General features: G+C 42.4%; 1 protein-coding gene across 2 annotated transcripts in view; it reads left to right on the forward strand.

Moving 5' to 3' along the window:
* Positions 1 to 3,225, forward strand: part of PGGHG (protein-glucosylgalactosylhydroxylysine glucosidase) — a 39,733-nt gene extending 36,508 nt beyond the window's left edge. The window contains exons 12-14 of one of the 2 annotated variants that reach the window (XM_069965415.1): positions 681 to 778; positions 1,389 to 1,597; positions 3,133 to 3,225. In XM_069965415.1, the coding sequence (XP_069821516.1) occupies positions 681 to 778; positions 1,389 to 1,597; positions 3,133 to 3,188 (363 nt within the window). In that variant the 3' untranslated portion in view covers positions 3,189 to 3,225. Of the gene's footprint in view, positions 1 to 680; positions 779 to 1,388; positions 1,598 to 3,132 lie in introns of those variants that run through there. The other variant, XM_069965416.1, reaches the window with a different exon arrangement.
* Positions 3,226 to 15,646: the final 12,421 nt, after the last annotated feature.

Genomic DNA, 15,646 nt, shown 5'->3' on the forward strand with positions numbered 1-15,646 from the left:
TCCTCCCTTAGCATGGTCACCATTGTCAGCTGGTGGATGTAAATTTGTGGATACAGCAGGGTAATTAAGCATGTGGCAGAGTTCATCCACAGGACAGGTCAGGGCAAGCAGAGGACAGAGGAGTGCAAGCCAGTTCAAACAAAGGAGAAGCATATGCATAGCACACCTTTACAAGTCACCGTATTAATAGAACTTTATTGCTATGGCATTTGTGGCAGGATGGAGTCCCTTTAAATGGGAGCAGCAAAGTGGAGATGGTAGGGAAATACAATTACAATATGTGCTGTCCCTTTAAAGGGAACCTGTCACCAAGACAATGCTATCTATCTATTGAATTGGATGCTCATTCGCTGTTAAGGAGTCCAGTGGGCGGTGTCACTCAATGGACTGGACTCTTTAGCATGGCAGCATTAAAGATTTCAATCAATAAACTACAAGTTATTCTGAATATTTTCCTATAAAGATGTATATCCATCCACTCAGCTCCTTTTTCTAGAATTTTTTAAAATCTAACAGGTGGTGCTTGCATAGCAGGACCAAACAGCGGCAAGAATGAAAAAATGCATTCAGTTTGTATATAATAGTTATAAATTATGTGCATTTTTGGAACCTGTAATACCATGTATAGATAATGTCTTGTTGGTTCTGTACATACACATATTTCTTCTTTATACTTTCAGATATGGACTGAGAGTGCAGATGGTTCAGGAGCTGTCAATTTCCTTACAGGCATGGGAGGATTTCTACAGGCTGTGCTCTTTGGCTATACTGGATTCAGGTACGTATCTGCCTATGTATTAGTAAATGGCATTCCTTTTCATCTTTGGTTCTTAATATTGTTAGGATACTGACTGCTTCTAAAACTACATCAAAATGTATGGCTTCTACCTCTAACAGGGAATTTTTCAGTGTCAGACTACGTGCCAAAGGCCTATCAGTGGAATTGATTCTTGGGGCCCAACCTGTGGTTACGTAGAAATATCACCTGTTAACTGTTAAAGTTTTACTATAATTTGTAAAATTTAAATAAAGTGGCAGAAGCGCTCAGCAGCGCACTCTGCCTCTTCATCTCTGCTATACGGAGCTGAATTCCGTACACTGCTAATACCAGCAGTCTACAGAATTGTAATGGAAGCCTAGAAGTCTCAGCCAGAAGTCTCAGCACCTGGACCCCCACCAATACCCACTTCTGACATGTCACTATGACTTGTCAAAAGTTTTTACAAATAGTAAAAACTTACATAGTTACATTTTATGTTCCTTTCACAATAGTGTGCACTTTAGCAAACCATACAGTGAGCAAAACAGAACTGTATAAATGTTATCATGTAAAACATTTATATGAGTCCCAGTTTGATATATATGTTTTGGGTTTTTTTTTTATCTAGAATTATGGAGAATTATCTGAAGTTTGATCCCATTTTTACTGATGACGTTACAGCGCTGTACATTACTGGAGTGTGTTATCTTGGTAACAAAGTGGATTTCGCATTTTCCAAAGATCTCACAACTGTGACGTTGACTTCAGTCCTTGATTCTCAGTTTGCCCTGGTTATTGCATTTGATGATTTAACACCATGTATTCCACTGTATATCGGTAAGTATGTTTTTTTTCCTCTACTGAAAGTTAGCAACGATGTAAATTATAGTGGAAATCTGTACTAGCTCACAGCTAATGTACAGTAGATTTGTTTGTGCAGTGCATAGGCAGTATCTGCAGTGGCAGATTGGAAAGAACTGTATATTTTTTAACACCAGAATATTAGTTTTGTAGTTCATCCAATGGATAAGTTGTTTTTCATTGATGACCTTTCTGTGGTATAGAGGAGTACAAAAAGTAATTTTCTGGGGTGCATATATGCCAATCATCTGATTTTCAGATTTAGCTTAATAAGGAAAAGTCCGGCGATTTTATTTATTTATTTTTTAATCAACTGGTGTCAGAAAGTTATATAGATTTGTATTTTACTTCTATTATCTCCAGTCTTCCCATACTTATCAGCTGCTGTATGTCCTGCAGGATGTGGTGTATTCTTTCCAGTCTGACACTGTGCTGCCACCTCTGTCCGTGACAGGAACTGTCCAGAGAAGTAGCCAATCTCCATAGAAACCCTTCCTGCTTTGGACAGTTCCTGCCACAGACAGAGGTGGCAGCAGAGAACACAGGGCAGGGTCAGGCTGAAAAGAATATACCCCTTTACATGTCATTTTCTTAGCAACAACTTTTGTATACTGGTTATGACTTTTAGCTACCTCAGAGATCAAATTATTGTAAAGTAATACATGGTCTATGGCAGGGGTAGGGAACCTTGGCTCTCCAGCTGTTGCAAAACTACAACTCCCATGCCTGGACATCCAAAGCTATGGAGATGGGAGGGTGGGTGCCTAGAAACAAACACAACTTGCAGGACATAAACTTGCTGACAAATGCCATATACAGAATAACTAATGGACAGATATTGTGCTGCTTCTCATGTACAGGACAGCTTATCATAAAAACTCACTTGACACGACAGGTAGGCTTTAAGATAAGTTAGAAATGGGTGGTTAAATAAAAATATAAAAATGAGATAACCTGAATATCTTACCCAAACAAGGGAAGAAATTATGTTGTCTGCATGTCTGTTGTGGGGACCTGCTGGGTAATCTAGGTCTGTCATTTATTTAGCCAGCAGTCTCTCAGTAGGGGGCAGTGTAATTTAATACATGCAATGACTGTGACGGCAGTTTTGCTACATGGCAATGATGAACGGAGGAGAGGTCTGCAGCACAAATGTATCAGATTAGGAGAAATAGTACCCACATATTAGAAAACCTGTCATAACACACTAATAAAGCAGCCTGAGCCATAGTTTAGGCAGCATGAAACAGGCTCAGGCTGCTTTATTTTAATGGTGTGTTTGTAGCTCTTAAAGGCTGCAGGAATATTTATAATGGTGTCTGGAAAATACATGGAGGGACATTTATCAAGACTGGCGAATCTCAGATAAAACCCTGCCACATTTTCCCGGGCAAATTTAAAATCCATCCGGCCCTATTTCCAGGCATAAACCTTGATAAATTAGGCGGGGGAGCGGCACATCCTTAATAAATCTCCCCCAATAAGTATATGTCTATTGTTTTATTCTATAGGTAAACCAGTGTCATTCTTGACCAAAGCAGGCCGGGTTCAGTTGAAGATTTCTTGATCTGAATGTGGAGAAATAAAACAACTACAATTTGTTATTCTCAGGACTCTTACATTTTTTACATGCCAGAGGTTCTTTCTACCACAGGAAATTCAACCGGACTGTTCTACTCAGAGGCAAGAGGATCTTTGTTACCTCGAGTATCTAGTTATAGTGCTTAAAGTCTTAGGGAGGAGAACATCAATACAAAGTTTCCACAATCTGACCATGCCCTGTAAAATTCAGTTTAAGGCCATGTTTACATGGGGTAAGACAACAGCTGTTATTTGACTCAGCCGTGTCAAACAATGGCTGTTGTCTTACATGTGTCACCCAGCCAATCACGCAGTATCGTTTGGATGAACATCACTTTATTTTAATTGGAATGATGGCACATTTGGGTGTGCCCATGCTCCAATTTACCATAGTCCACAATGTAAAGTACAACCGGGAACTGTACTTTACACTGTGTTTGTATACACGACCCATGCCTTGCTGGGAGGTATCAATCTAAATACTTCAATTACTAGTTGCCTAGTACTAATACCCAATTTTACCCAGTGGCTAAAACTTAGCATTAATTAATATATCTATAAATGAAAAAAACTATGTGAAAAATAGTGCAGTTTAAAATTATTGCTGATTTAGTTCATTGGTATCGTTGTGCCCAAAAGGGTATTCACTATCTTTTCTTAACAGCACTAAAGCGCTTACATTGAGCTAGTAGGAGATATAGAGGTTTACCTAATGTGGTTATTTCTTGATCCAAGGGGATCCTATGGCTTTGATCAATGCCCCGCTGTAGTATAGCAGTTGAACTAACTTGCGGTATAGGATAAAGCCCAAGACACCTAGACAGCATAAACTCAGGATCTAGTCCTGTAGCAAAAGTCAATCCCCAGTCGGCTTTATTGTTATTGAATTTACTTGCAGTGGAGTAAAAACTCAATTATTCCTGCATAGCTATGGATCATCCCTATTAGCGTTTGCAACCCGCAATCGTTGGGAAAGGTACAAGAACCTACTATGCCTGCCAAGGGTGAACGATTTAGTATACGCTCTCTAATGTCCTCATGCTGCCCCATTGCTGTAAACTTATGCTGCAGAGTGACAAAATGCTACAATTACTAATTCAAGTAATACATTTAAAACCCATGCCCATAATTTTAAACTGCACTGTTTTTACATAGTTTTTTTTTTTTTTTTCATTTTTAGGCCATGTTATACAAAGTATGTCTAGCATAAATTACAGCTGTTGTTGCAATTTGCGCCCGCATCTAAATTCACCAAAAATAAAGATCATCCAGCCGCTACTGAAGTACCGCCCGGGATTATCTTTAGTAACACCGGCCATTCTGTGACCCGGCTGGGTCACAGAACGGCTGGTGTTATACCATGTGTGAACATGGCCTTAAATGTATTAGAACTAGCGATGAGCGAACCTCGAGCATGCTCGAGTCGATCCGAACCCGAACTTTCAGCATTTGATTAGCGGTGTCTGCTGAAGTTGGATAAAGCCCTAAGGCTATGTGGAAAACATGGATATAGTCATTGGCTGTATCCATGTTTTCCAGACAACTTTAGAGCTTTATCCAAGTTCAGCAGCCACTGCTAATCAAATGCCGAACGTTCGCTCATCTCTAATTAGAACATGACCTTAGATGCCAACAGCCATTGTTTAATGCCAAAATACAGTGCGTGAACTTGGCCTTAAACAGGTTATATTATGTGCTAGGAAAAAACGCTGGGTTCTACAGCTCCAGTAGAAAATTGTAGTCGCCTTTATTCGTGCATAAAAATAACAAACATTTCTCTTCTAAATAGAACATTTCTATCCTGTTCTTTAATCTTATAACAACTTTAGTCTTTAGTCTTATAACAACTAACATTTGCAATACACCTCAAATACCATTTATTAGAGAATGTGCAGGGCAGATTATTAAGACCTGTGTTATTATACTGCTCCTATTGCTGTTGCAAACAATACAAAATACGTAAATTAAAGTGATCCAAACCATTTATTATATGGGCTGGTATGCGCTGTAAATGAGCACAGATCTTCTTGGAGCCCATTACAAGCCTTGGTTACTGTGCAGGGAGAGTTTGCCGGCCGTGCATCCTTAAAGGGGTTTGCCATCTTAAGGGTACAAACACACACACACCGTATACGCAGCAGATACGCAGCAGATCTGCAGCAGACTTGGTGGTGCAGATTTGATGCTGTGTTCGGTTATTTAGATCTAATCTGCTGCGTATCTGCTGCGTATCGCAGCAGTAAATAAGCTGCGAATACGGTGTGTGTGTTTGTACCCTAACAAAGTTTACAATAATGTTAATATTACAACACCTAAAGAGAGTGTCTGTACTGCGGGTATGTTCTTTATAACTATGTCGCACTGCCCCTGCAGATCCCCCATTCAGGTGTCACAGCACATGATAAAAGGACATGCACAATGTCGGCTGACCTGTGCGTGTAATAGCTCAGACAGCAAGCAGGGAAGGAGGGGGAAGTGAGCGCTGAGCTAACAGGTCATCGCTCGCTTCCCCCGGATTATTGAACTGTGTAATATGGCCTTAATGGAGTTATCCAGCGATACAAAAACATGGCCACTTTCTTCCAGAGACAGCACCGCTCTTGTCTAGTTTGAGTGGGGTTTTGCAACTTAGGGTGTGTTTTCACAGACAGATTTATCAGACAGATCATTGAAGCCAAAACCAGGAACAGACTATAAATAGAGAACAGGTCATAAAGGGAAGACTGAGATTTCTCATCTTTTCAAATCCATTCCTGGCTTTGGCTTAGATATAGGTGACAGATATATCTGTCTCTGTAAACACACCATTAGTTCCATTGAAGTGAATAGAGCTTAAAGTGACTGTGATTAGCAGAAATCCCGCCCAGGGACATTCCTAATGGTGAAGAGGACAAGGAGGATGGACGGAGAGGCGGTGCAAGGCTTGGGCACAGACAATCTAGGCCATGCCAATTTGACAAAAAGTTGTTTTTTAGGACAATAACTGCATCACCTGCCGTACGGACCCCAGGATAGATCTTGGATTAAAAGCAGCTATCCGAAGGTACAAGTGGTTTGGGGGGGAAGGTTGTGGGTACAGAGCAACCTTCCCTTCAAGCTGCGCGGCCGCTCAGCTGACAGGGAGGCCCCGCTTACTGCCTCCAGCCGCCCGCTCAGCCTCTGCCCCCCCGGTCCGGTCCCCCCCAGCCGTATCTATTTCGCATCTGCCCCCCCGGTCCGGACCGCGTCCTCTGGCCTTGCTGATGTCACTTCCTGGACGCCAGTCGTGGAGGAGGAGCGAGGAGCAGAGGCCGGGAGAGAAGAGGACACCGACATCACTCCACTCCGGGAGGAGAAAGACACTGCTGGGGAGCGATGTGACAGGTGAGCTTACTTTTATTATTTTGTTTTTCACATGGGGGCTGCCTATTCTCCATGGAGTGGAGGAAGTTACAGAGTGGGGACTATGCTATATAGGAGGGGATGCTACAGAGAGGGGGCTAGTCTGTATAGGGGATGCTACAGAGAGGGGGCTATTCAACCCTACACATGGATGCTACACAGAGGGGGCTATTCTATATAGGGGAATGCTACACAGAGGGGGCTATTCTATATAGGGGGATGCCACATAAAGGGGGTACTACACAAAGGGGGCTATACTACATAGGGGGATGTTATACAAAGGGTGCTAGTCTATATGCTACACAGAGGGCTACACATTCAGGCTATGTGGCCTATAGATGCTGTATAGAATGTTTCTGTAGTAAGTTATATGGTTAATGGCCATAGAACATCTCTGTGCAGCATTTATAGTTCACATAGCCTGAGGACGTGGAAGTATATAGCCCCCTCAGCCAGGTTATTTGTTTGCTCAGCTCTCTTGCCATTCCGCTCAGCTGTGGCTGAAGCTTAGAGGGAACATTGGTACAGAGTCACTTTAATTGCAAACCACGTCTGAACTGGAGGCAACTGGTGCTGTCTCTTGAAGAAAGAGCCCATATTTTTCTACCGCCGGATAACCCCTTTAAATCTGTACATGCCTTTGAGCACTTTCTTCAAGAAGACTTCTTATCACCTTAATCCATAGGCATTGAAAGTATATGGACATGCTTAATATACCCCATTTGAAGCTGGAATTCTAAAAGCCTGGATTTGGCAAGACACTATGCCACATGCAATATGTTTTCAGGTGCTTGTATTAACATTGTTAGCATAATAAAACCTTTTACCAGGAAATTTCACATTGCTCTGCTCTATATTTTATTAATCTTGGGGACATATGAAATGCACTGTACATGCAGGATTTTTCTTCTCTCAGTTGCCATCAGAGACTAGGAGACGCTTATAGAAAATACCTTTTTATTCACTCAGTTTTCCAGTTACTGTTTATTACCACTTACAGTATATCTAGTTACCGTACTGTATACGGTGTCAGGGTAGGTAAAATATTGATATAGCCGTTTATGATAAAAAATAAAAATCTTACTAAGATGTTCTTACTTTTTCACATTAATGTAAACTGTCCCTATGAAATTAATATTAACCCCTTTATGACCAAGGGTCATTGATGCCCGGATGTCAAGGTCACAATGAAGCAGTGTTCCTCCTTGCCTTCTTAGAGCCATAGTGCTTTTATTTTTTCACCTATGTGGCTGCTTGGGCGCCCATTTTTTTGTGCCTTGATCTATAGTTTTTTATTGGTGACATATAGGTTCAAATAGGAGTTTATGATTGCTTTTTATTAATATTTTTTTCCAGGTTTTTTCTTTTAGGGTGCGTTCACACCTACAGGATCTGCAGCTGATTTTCTGCAGCAGATTTCATTTAAATAACTGAACACAGCATCAAATCTGCTGCAGATCTGCTGCAGATCCTGTAGGTGTGAACGCACCCTTACTCTTTTTGTTTACACTGTTCACAGAGAACATTATTGTTGTTTTAATAGATCTCACAATTCTGCATGCTACAATGTAAAACTATTTTTTTTAAAACCCTATCTTATATATTTTTTGGGGAAAATGGAAAAGGGGTGATATTAACTTTTATTGGGGGAGGGGGTTTGTCATGTCTTTAACTTGAAACGTCAATTCTTTAGGTGGACAGTGGGGTCTACCCGACCATACAATGGAGTTTATGGAGCCGGTGGAGAGGGAAGCGGGAGCACGCAGGGACGACAGAATTACTACGTGTGCATATACCCTTAAGGAGTGATATCAGAGGAATAGCATAATAATAGAAAATACAAGTATGATTTATTAGAAAATGCAAGTATTCACTAAACAGACATGTCAAGAGAGCTTATAAATTTTCCTTATAGAATGCACTAGTATAGGGATAACTTTGTTTTCTTATACTCTTTTTTGCTAATTTAATACTTTATGTAAAGATTAAAAGCATGTGCACATATAATTATTGGGGAGATTTCTGGAGATTTCTAGTCATCTAGAGATTTTACATTTCAAATCCTGGGTTGTTTTTGAGACATTGATATTTGTGATGTTTTATACCTAATCTATAACTTTAAGTGGTTTAGCTGTTTTTCTTTTAAATCTATAGGGCAATGTTACATTTGCATTCATGGAAACATAAGTGGTAAAGGTGTGAAGAGTTTTTATGAGTAAGTGTTTATCTGCTTAACTTATCCATCAGTGTAAAGAAGTAGAAGCTTTTCCTGTAAGAGGTACAGCTGAAGACCCCCCTGCATATAAATAGAATTACTGAGAACTTCACTGACCGTCAACCAGCAGGAATAAATACAGATATATCAATTACTGATAGGTGCAATATCCTGCATAGCAGTAAGTATATCTGTCACAGTGATCTTTATGATACTGCCATGCATATCCACATGTGCTAAAAAAAAATCAAGTCTTGTTATTACTCTGAAAATATAAAAAGCAGAATTTTTAGCTTGAAATTTATCTCTAGGGGTCTCCAATATCTCCTGATCATCTCCGATTCACCTTAATTGGAGTCATGAAGGCACAGCCCTGTCTATGTAAGTTCTCATAACTGACTAACATGAGGCTGTGTTCACACATTTAATAATGCAATGAAAATGCAATGGGAATGCGTAATTTCATTACAGTAATTGTTCATTTCATTGTATTACTGCATCACTTAATTGCAATAATTAATCATTTAATCGCCATCCACCTGGTATTCTCTGCAATAATGCATTGAAATTCCAAAGTGTGTGAACATACCCTGATTCTAGATTCACACGTAACAGATCCGCAGTGGATTTTGCTGCGAACATGAAATCTACTGCAGATCCGTTACATGTGATCTAGCCTTAATGAGTCACTGTCATAAAATTTTGTTTTGCAGAAATCAATAGTCCAGGTGATTTTAAGAAACTTTGTAATTGGGTTTATTAGGAAAAATGCCATTATCTGCATTTAAAAAGACTTTTCCCAGGTCCCCCCTCCTCTCCTTTCTGTCATTTACTGTTCAGAATCAGGAAATCTTGACTGTTTTACATCAGTCGGATCCTGTCTGTTCTATGGAGGGGGGAGGAGGGAGGAGGGGGATTAGTTGGCAGCAGAGAGCAGAGAACAAAGGATTACACCACAGGGAGCCGCTGAAAGCCCCTATTCAGAGGTCAGAGAGGTCAGTGCTGACGTCAGAGGAGAGAGCCTGGTGATGTAGCTGTAAATTAACTCTTTGTTGTCCTGTTTTGGTGCCTCATCTCTCCCCTCTCCCTACAGAACAATGAAGACAGGGGGTGAGAGCTTCACACTGCTTTTTCATGATAAAAATGCATTTTTAGGCTAATAAACCCAATTACAAAGTTTCTTACAATCGCCTGTACTACTGATTTGGGGAAAGGGACTCATTTCTGCTGCACTGAAAGTTCTCAAGAGCGAAGTGGCCTTCATAATTCATAAATGGAAGACATTTGGAGCTGGCCACCCCACCAAACTAGGTAATTTGGGAAGAGGGCCCTAGTTAGAAAGGTGACCAAGAACAGTAAAAATGGCTGAGCTCCACAGATCTTGTATGTAGAGGGGAAAACCTTTCCAAAAGTCACCATCATTACAGTTCTCCACCAATCTGGGCTTTATAGCAGAGTGGTCAGAAAGAAGCTTCTCCAAAGTAAAAGACACATGAAAGCTCATCTGAAGCATCTAAGAGACTCCTAGTGTAAGAACCAAGATTCTATGGTCTTATGAAACCAAGATTGAACTTTTTGGCCTCATTTCTAAACAACATGTCTGATGGAAACCTGGCACTGCCCATCACCTTTCAAATACCATACCTACAGTGAAGCATTATGTTGGCAGCATTGTGCCGTGGGGTGCTGCTAAACTGGTCAGAGTTGAGGAAAAGGACAAAAGAACAAAGTACAGAGAGATTCTTAATGAAAACCTGATCTAATGTGCCCTGGACTTCAGACTGGGAAGAAGGTTCAAATTCCAACAAGACAATGACCCTAAGCACACTGCTAAGACACCCTATGGTGTCTTGGCTGTCCACCGATGGCCTCCAACCTGCAAAAGCTTTAGAGGATCTGCAGGGAAAAATGACAGAAAATCCCCAAATCCCAATGTGCATACCTTGAGACATGATACCAAAGAAGGCTGGAGGCCAGAATTACTGTCAAAAGGGTATTGGGTGTAGAATGATGGAAGAAATATTGTCATAATTCTCCCTTTTTGGTTCCACCAGCTAAAGTTCAAGCTGCACCACAAAAAAACCAAGCTCAGTCCTCAAGCCCACTACATACTTCCACACATTTCATCCTGACATACATAGGGATCAGATATTGGGAAGAAACATACCATAGTGTGATCAGAAAAGGACCACCTGGTCAATCTCGTCCATCCTTATCCATATTATACTATACTATCTTTTTTATTTTTCTGTCAAGATAGATGTACGGTTGTGCTCAAAAGTTCACATACCCCGGCAGAATTTTTGCTTTTTTGTCCTTTTTTTCTGATAATGAATGATAATACAAAAACTTTTTTTTCCACGGATGGTTAGGGGATGGGTGAAGTCATTTATTGTCAAACTACTGTGTTTTCTCTTTATATAGAGTTTATATACCCAAGTTCTTAATACCACATATTGTCCCCTCTAACATCAATGACAGCTTGAAGTCTTTTGTGGTAGTGGATGAGGCTTTTTATTTTCTCAGATGGTAAAGCTGCCCATTCTTCTTGGCATAAACCCTCCCGTTTCTTTAAATTTCTGGGCTGTCTTACATGAACTGGACTGAACTGAACTGAGATTTCCCCAGCGTGGCTAATTAATATTGAGGTCAGGAGACGCAGATGGCTAATCCAGAACTTTGTTCTGCTGTAGCAAAGGACAGGTCGACTTGACCTTGTGTTTTGGATCGTTGTCATGCTGGAACATCCAAGTATGTCCCATGTGCAGCTTGCAGGCTGATGAGTGCAAATTTGCCTTTAGTATTTGATGATAACATGCTGCATTCATCTTTCCTTCAACTTTGACCAAGTTTCCTATGCCTTTGTAGCTCACACATCCCCAAAACATCAGCAATCTACCTCTGTGCTTTATAGTAGGAATGGTGTTCTTGTCATCGTAGGCCTTGTTGACACCTCTCCAAATGTAATGTTTATGGTTGTGGCCAAAAACTTTGATTTTGGTCTCATCACTCCAAATTACATTGTTCCAGAAATTTTGAGGCTTGTCTCTGTGCTGTTTGGCGTATTGTAGCCGAGATATTTTGTGGCATTTGCGCAGTAGTGGATGTCCTCTGGTGGCTCGACTATGCAGCTCATTTTTCTTCAAGTGCCTCCTATTGTGCATCTTGAAACAGCCATACCGCTAGTTTTCAGAGAGTCCTGTATTTCAGCTGATGTTATTTGTGAGTTTTTCTTAGCATCCCGAACAATTTTCCTGGAAGTTGTGGCAGAACTTTTTGTTGGTTTATCTGACTGTGGTTTGGTTTTTACAGAGCCCCTGATTTTCAACTAATCACAGTTCAAACACTGCTGACTGGCATTATCAGTTTTTTGGATATCGGAACTAAGTGAAGGTTCTGAGTGGCCATTTCAGTCTGCTGACCTCAATATCATTAAGCCACTCTAAGGAGATATCAAGCGCGCAGTTCATGTAAGACAGCCCAGGAATTTACAGGAACTGGAGGCTTTTACCAGAAAGAATAGGCAGCTTTACCATCTGATAAAATAAAGAGCCACAACTACCACAAAAGACTTCAAGCTATCTTTGATCTAAGGGGGTGTAAAGAAACTGAATCATTAAAAGGGGTACAGAGGGGGCCTAAGTACTATATGGAACACAGAGAGGGCTAGCACTGTAGGGGGGCACAGAGACAGGTCTAACTACTATTTGGTGGCAAAGAGAGGGACAAACACTAAGGTGGCCTAATTACTATATGAGATCACAGAGGGAGACTACTTCTATATGGGGGCAACTCATGCATAAGGGCACAGAGAGGATGTACTACTATAAGGGGGCACAGTGGGGCATAACTACTATATAAAGGATAAAGAGCCTAAGTTCTCTAGGAGGAAAAATAGACAGCGCTCCATAGTGTGGATCATTACAAAAACTACTGAAAAGTGAATGAAAACAACAGAAGAACTCTCTCTGGCTCAGTTGTGCTACTGGAGAAGCACAACACTCAGTATTGCATATGGGTAACAGATAGCAGCCAGTCCTATGGAATCACACAGGTTTCTAATTGGAGACTCCTCCAAAGCATAGGTGCTGGGCGCAGATCCAATAACAAGTGTCGACACTTGAGAAAGAAGCCAGACCGGCTTCAAAACGCATTGATTCTAAAGGCCAATAAAAGTTACATTTTATCAGTAAGAACCAATCAGGGTGTGTGAAGGTTGTTTGATTAATCTGTGGTTGGCACATTTGGGGGTGTTGACCCTTGCATCTCCTACATCTGGAATTAAGCCCCCTGCATCCCCCACATCTGCAATTAACCGCCTTTATCTGCCCCACATCTACTATCAACCCCCTCCACGCTCCCTAAAGGCCGTATTACACGTATCGGTTAAAGATTTGCTATAACGATCGTTCGCTAGCGATAACTAGAAATTTTTTTGCAGACAATTCTGAGGTTATTACTAGAGATGAGCGAACCGGTTAAGGTTCGGGTTCGTATGAACCTGAACTCTCGGCTTCTGATTGCCGCTGTCTGCCCGCTCCGTGGAGAGGGTGGATACAGCCAGAGGACCGCCTGGAAAACTGGGATACAGCCATAGCCATAGGCTGTATCCCAGTTTTCTAGGTGGTCCTTAGGCTGTACCCACCCTCTTCACGGAGCGGGCAGACAGCGGGAATCAGAAGCCGATAGTTCAGGTTCATACGAACCCGAACCTTGGCCGGTTCGCTCATCCCTAGTTATTACATTATATGGTCGCTAATTGTTTCTCAGGACAGCCCACATGTTCAACGGCGAATTACTTATTACACATACAAATATTCGAATGATTGGCGAACTACCAACAATTTTTTAATGTGTTGAAAGACCAAAATGAACAATTTTTAAATTTTAAACCCCCTCTAACCCCCTAAGTGTACTATTAATCCCTTCCATCCTCCCCATGACTACTACTCCTATGACTAACTTCCCCCCAACATTTCACCTGAAGCAGTCTGCGCTACAGGGTCCTCTCTGGAGGGAGGTGTCTACGTCACTGCTGCACGCACCACCATACATATGGCAGTAACATGGATGCCTTCTCGCACAAGACAGGACTCTTTGGTCTGCGGTATACTGTACGTCTACAGGCCAGCTGTACGAAATCACTGGATTTCCTCGGCAGGCCAAAAATAATGCCAGAGTTTGACATGGCTGATTTAGAGCTAAGGAAAATGACTAAAGAAACTATATTGAAAAATATGTATGGTAAAAGATTAATATAAAACATTTATGAGGATTACGAGTAAATGGCAAACTGATAAAGAGAGCAATAGGAAACTTTAATATCATTTTATTACTAGTTTTTATTGTGCTTCTATTCACTGTGCAGCCGGGAAACATAATGAGAACATCACTTCCTGTGTCTGGCATCTCTCAATGAGGATCTGTGAGATGTCTGTGTTGTATGATGACCTGTAGAAGAGGATGCAGCGTGCCGGGGTACTCGTGGTAGAGAGTGAGGGGAATGAGGAGAGGATGATGATGGTGGTAGTAGTCTCTTCTGAGTGTGGCGCTGAGCTCCTCAGTGGGGGGACACACCGAGGGCTGCAAAGTGAGAGTGTGCTATACCTGCAGGATAGCTGGATCTTGTCACGGTCACGGTCATGGGCACGAGTGCTTCTGCAAGTACAGGGGGTCCCTCTGGTGCTTCCCTGAGTTCTCTCTCTCTTCTCTCTCTCTCGCTACTGCAGAAGTTCCTGGAGGGGGGCTGCACCTGTGTGTAAGGTGGTCAATGGTGCAGACCTGTAGTTCCCCTGGGGCCAACCCCAAATACTGCTGTCCGGTACAATGGCCCTTGGTGGTGTGGTGCAGATAACCAGGACAACAGGGAGACAAGGAGGGAGGCAGTATAACAATAGCTCCTTTACTGATAGACTTGCAGGTGTTATACAGTCCTTTGGCATACAGCTGTGAGCACTGGCGGCTTTGACTGGGTTACTGCACTTATGGAGAGTCTGGTGGTGTGTGGAGAGATGATCTGCCTCAGATCCTGGTCTGTCAGTATGTGTGGGACGCTGGTGGCCACTGTGATCCTGTGGACCTCTTCCCCAATGGTGCTTGAGTCTGTTCCCCTCCCTGTCAGCTAGGGAGCTTTCTGCTTAGGTTACTGGGCCGGGCCTTAGGCCACAACTTTCGGGTCCCAGAGGTATCCAGGGGTCCTAGTAAATCTTACCCCCCGAATTCAGGAAGATGGGTGCAGAGGCCTACGTTAACTCTGCTCCCTTTTACAGCCAAGTCCATCCACTTAGGGTGTCGGTCTTTAGGATTCCCACTGACTAAGTGTGCGGGCCCTTTCCTGAGGGGGCACCTGACAAACTGTCTCTCAAAGTCTCTCTTTTCCTCTCACCTCCAGCTGTTTTCTTTGGCTGCTCTGTTCTTATTCCCCTTAGCAGCTTTTACCCTGTGGTGATGGTCTCTCATGAGGTGATGTTGTTCCCTCAGCAGCTAGTCACTTGTCTCTCTTGTCTCAGCTATGCACTGCAACTGCCATCCTTATATAGGGGGCCTATCTGCATAACTCCACCCCCTTCCAGCAACTTCCTAGGCTTACCACACTACCTAGAGCAGTTCCCACTACGGCAATGAGTTCGAGGCTATTTTGCACCTGCGCAGTACGGCGCAGACCGGACCCGCTGTACTGCGCATGAGCGGCACAGCAAGAACGTAGACGTGCTGACGTTAGAGACAGCGCGCCTCCGATGACGCCGCCACAATTATGCAGGCTAATCACGCCCAGAGGGGCGTGATTAGCACTGCAGAACGCCCAGGGACCGTGACTACTTGCCCGCAGCTCCCCGCCCAGAGGACTA

The sequence above is a fragment of the Dendropsophus ebraccatus genome, chromosome 4 (genome assembly GCF_027789765.1).
Source record: "Dendropsophus ebraccatus isolate aDenEbr1 chromosome 4, aDenEbr1.pat, whole genome shotgun sequence".
Classification (NCBI taxonomy): domain Eukaryota; kingdom Metazoa; phylum Chordata; class Amphibia; order Anura; family Hylidae; genus Dendropsophus; species Dendropsophus ebraccatus.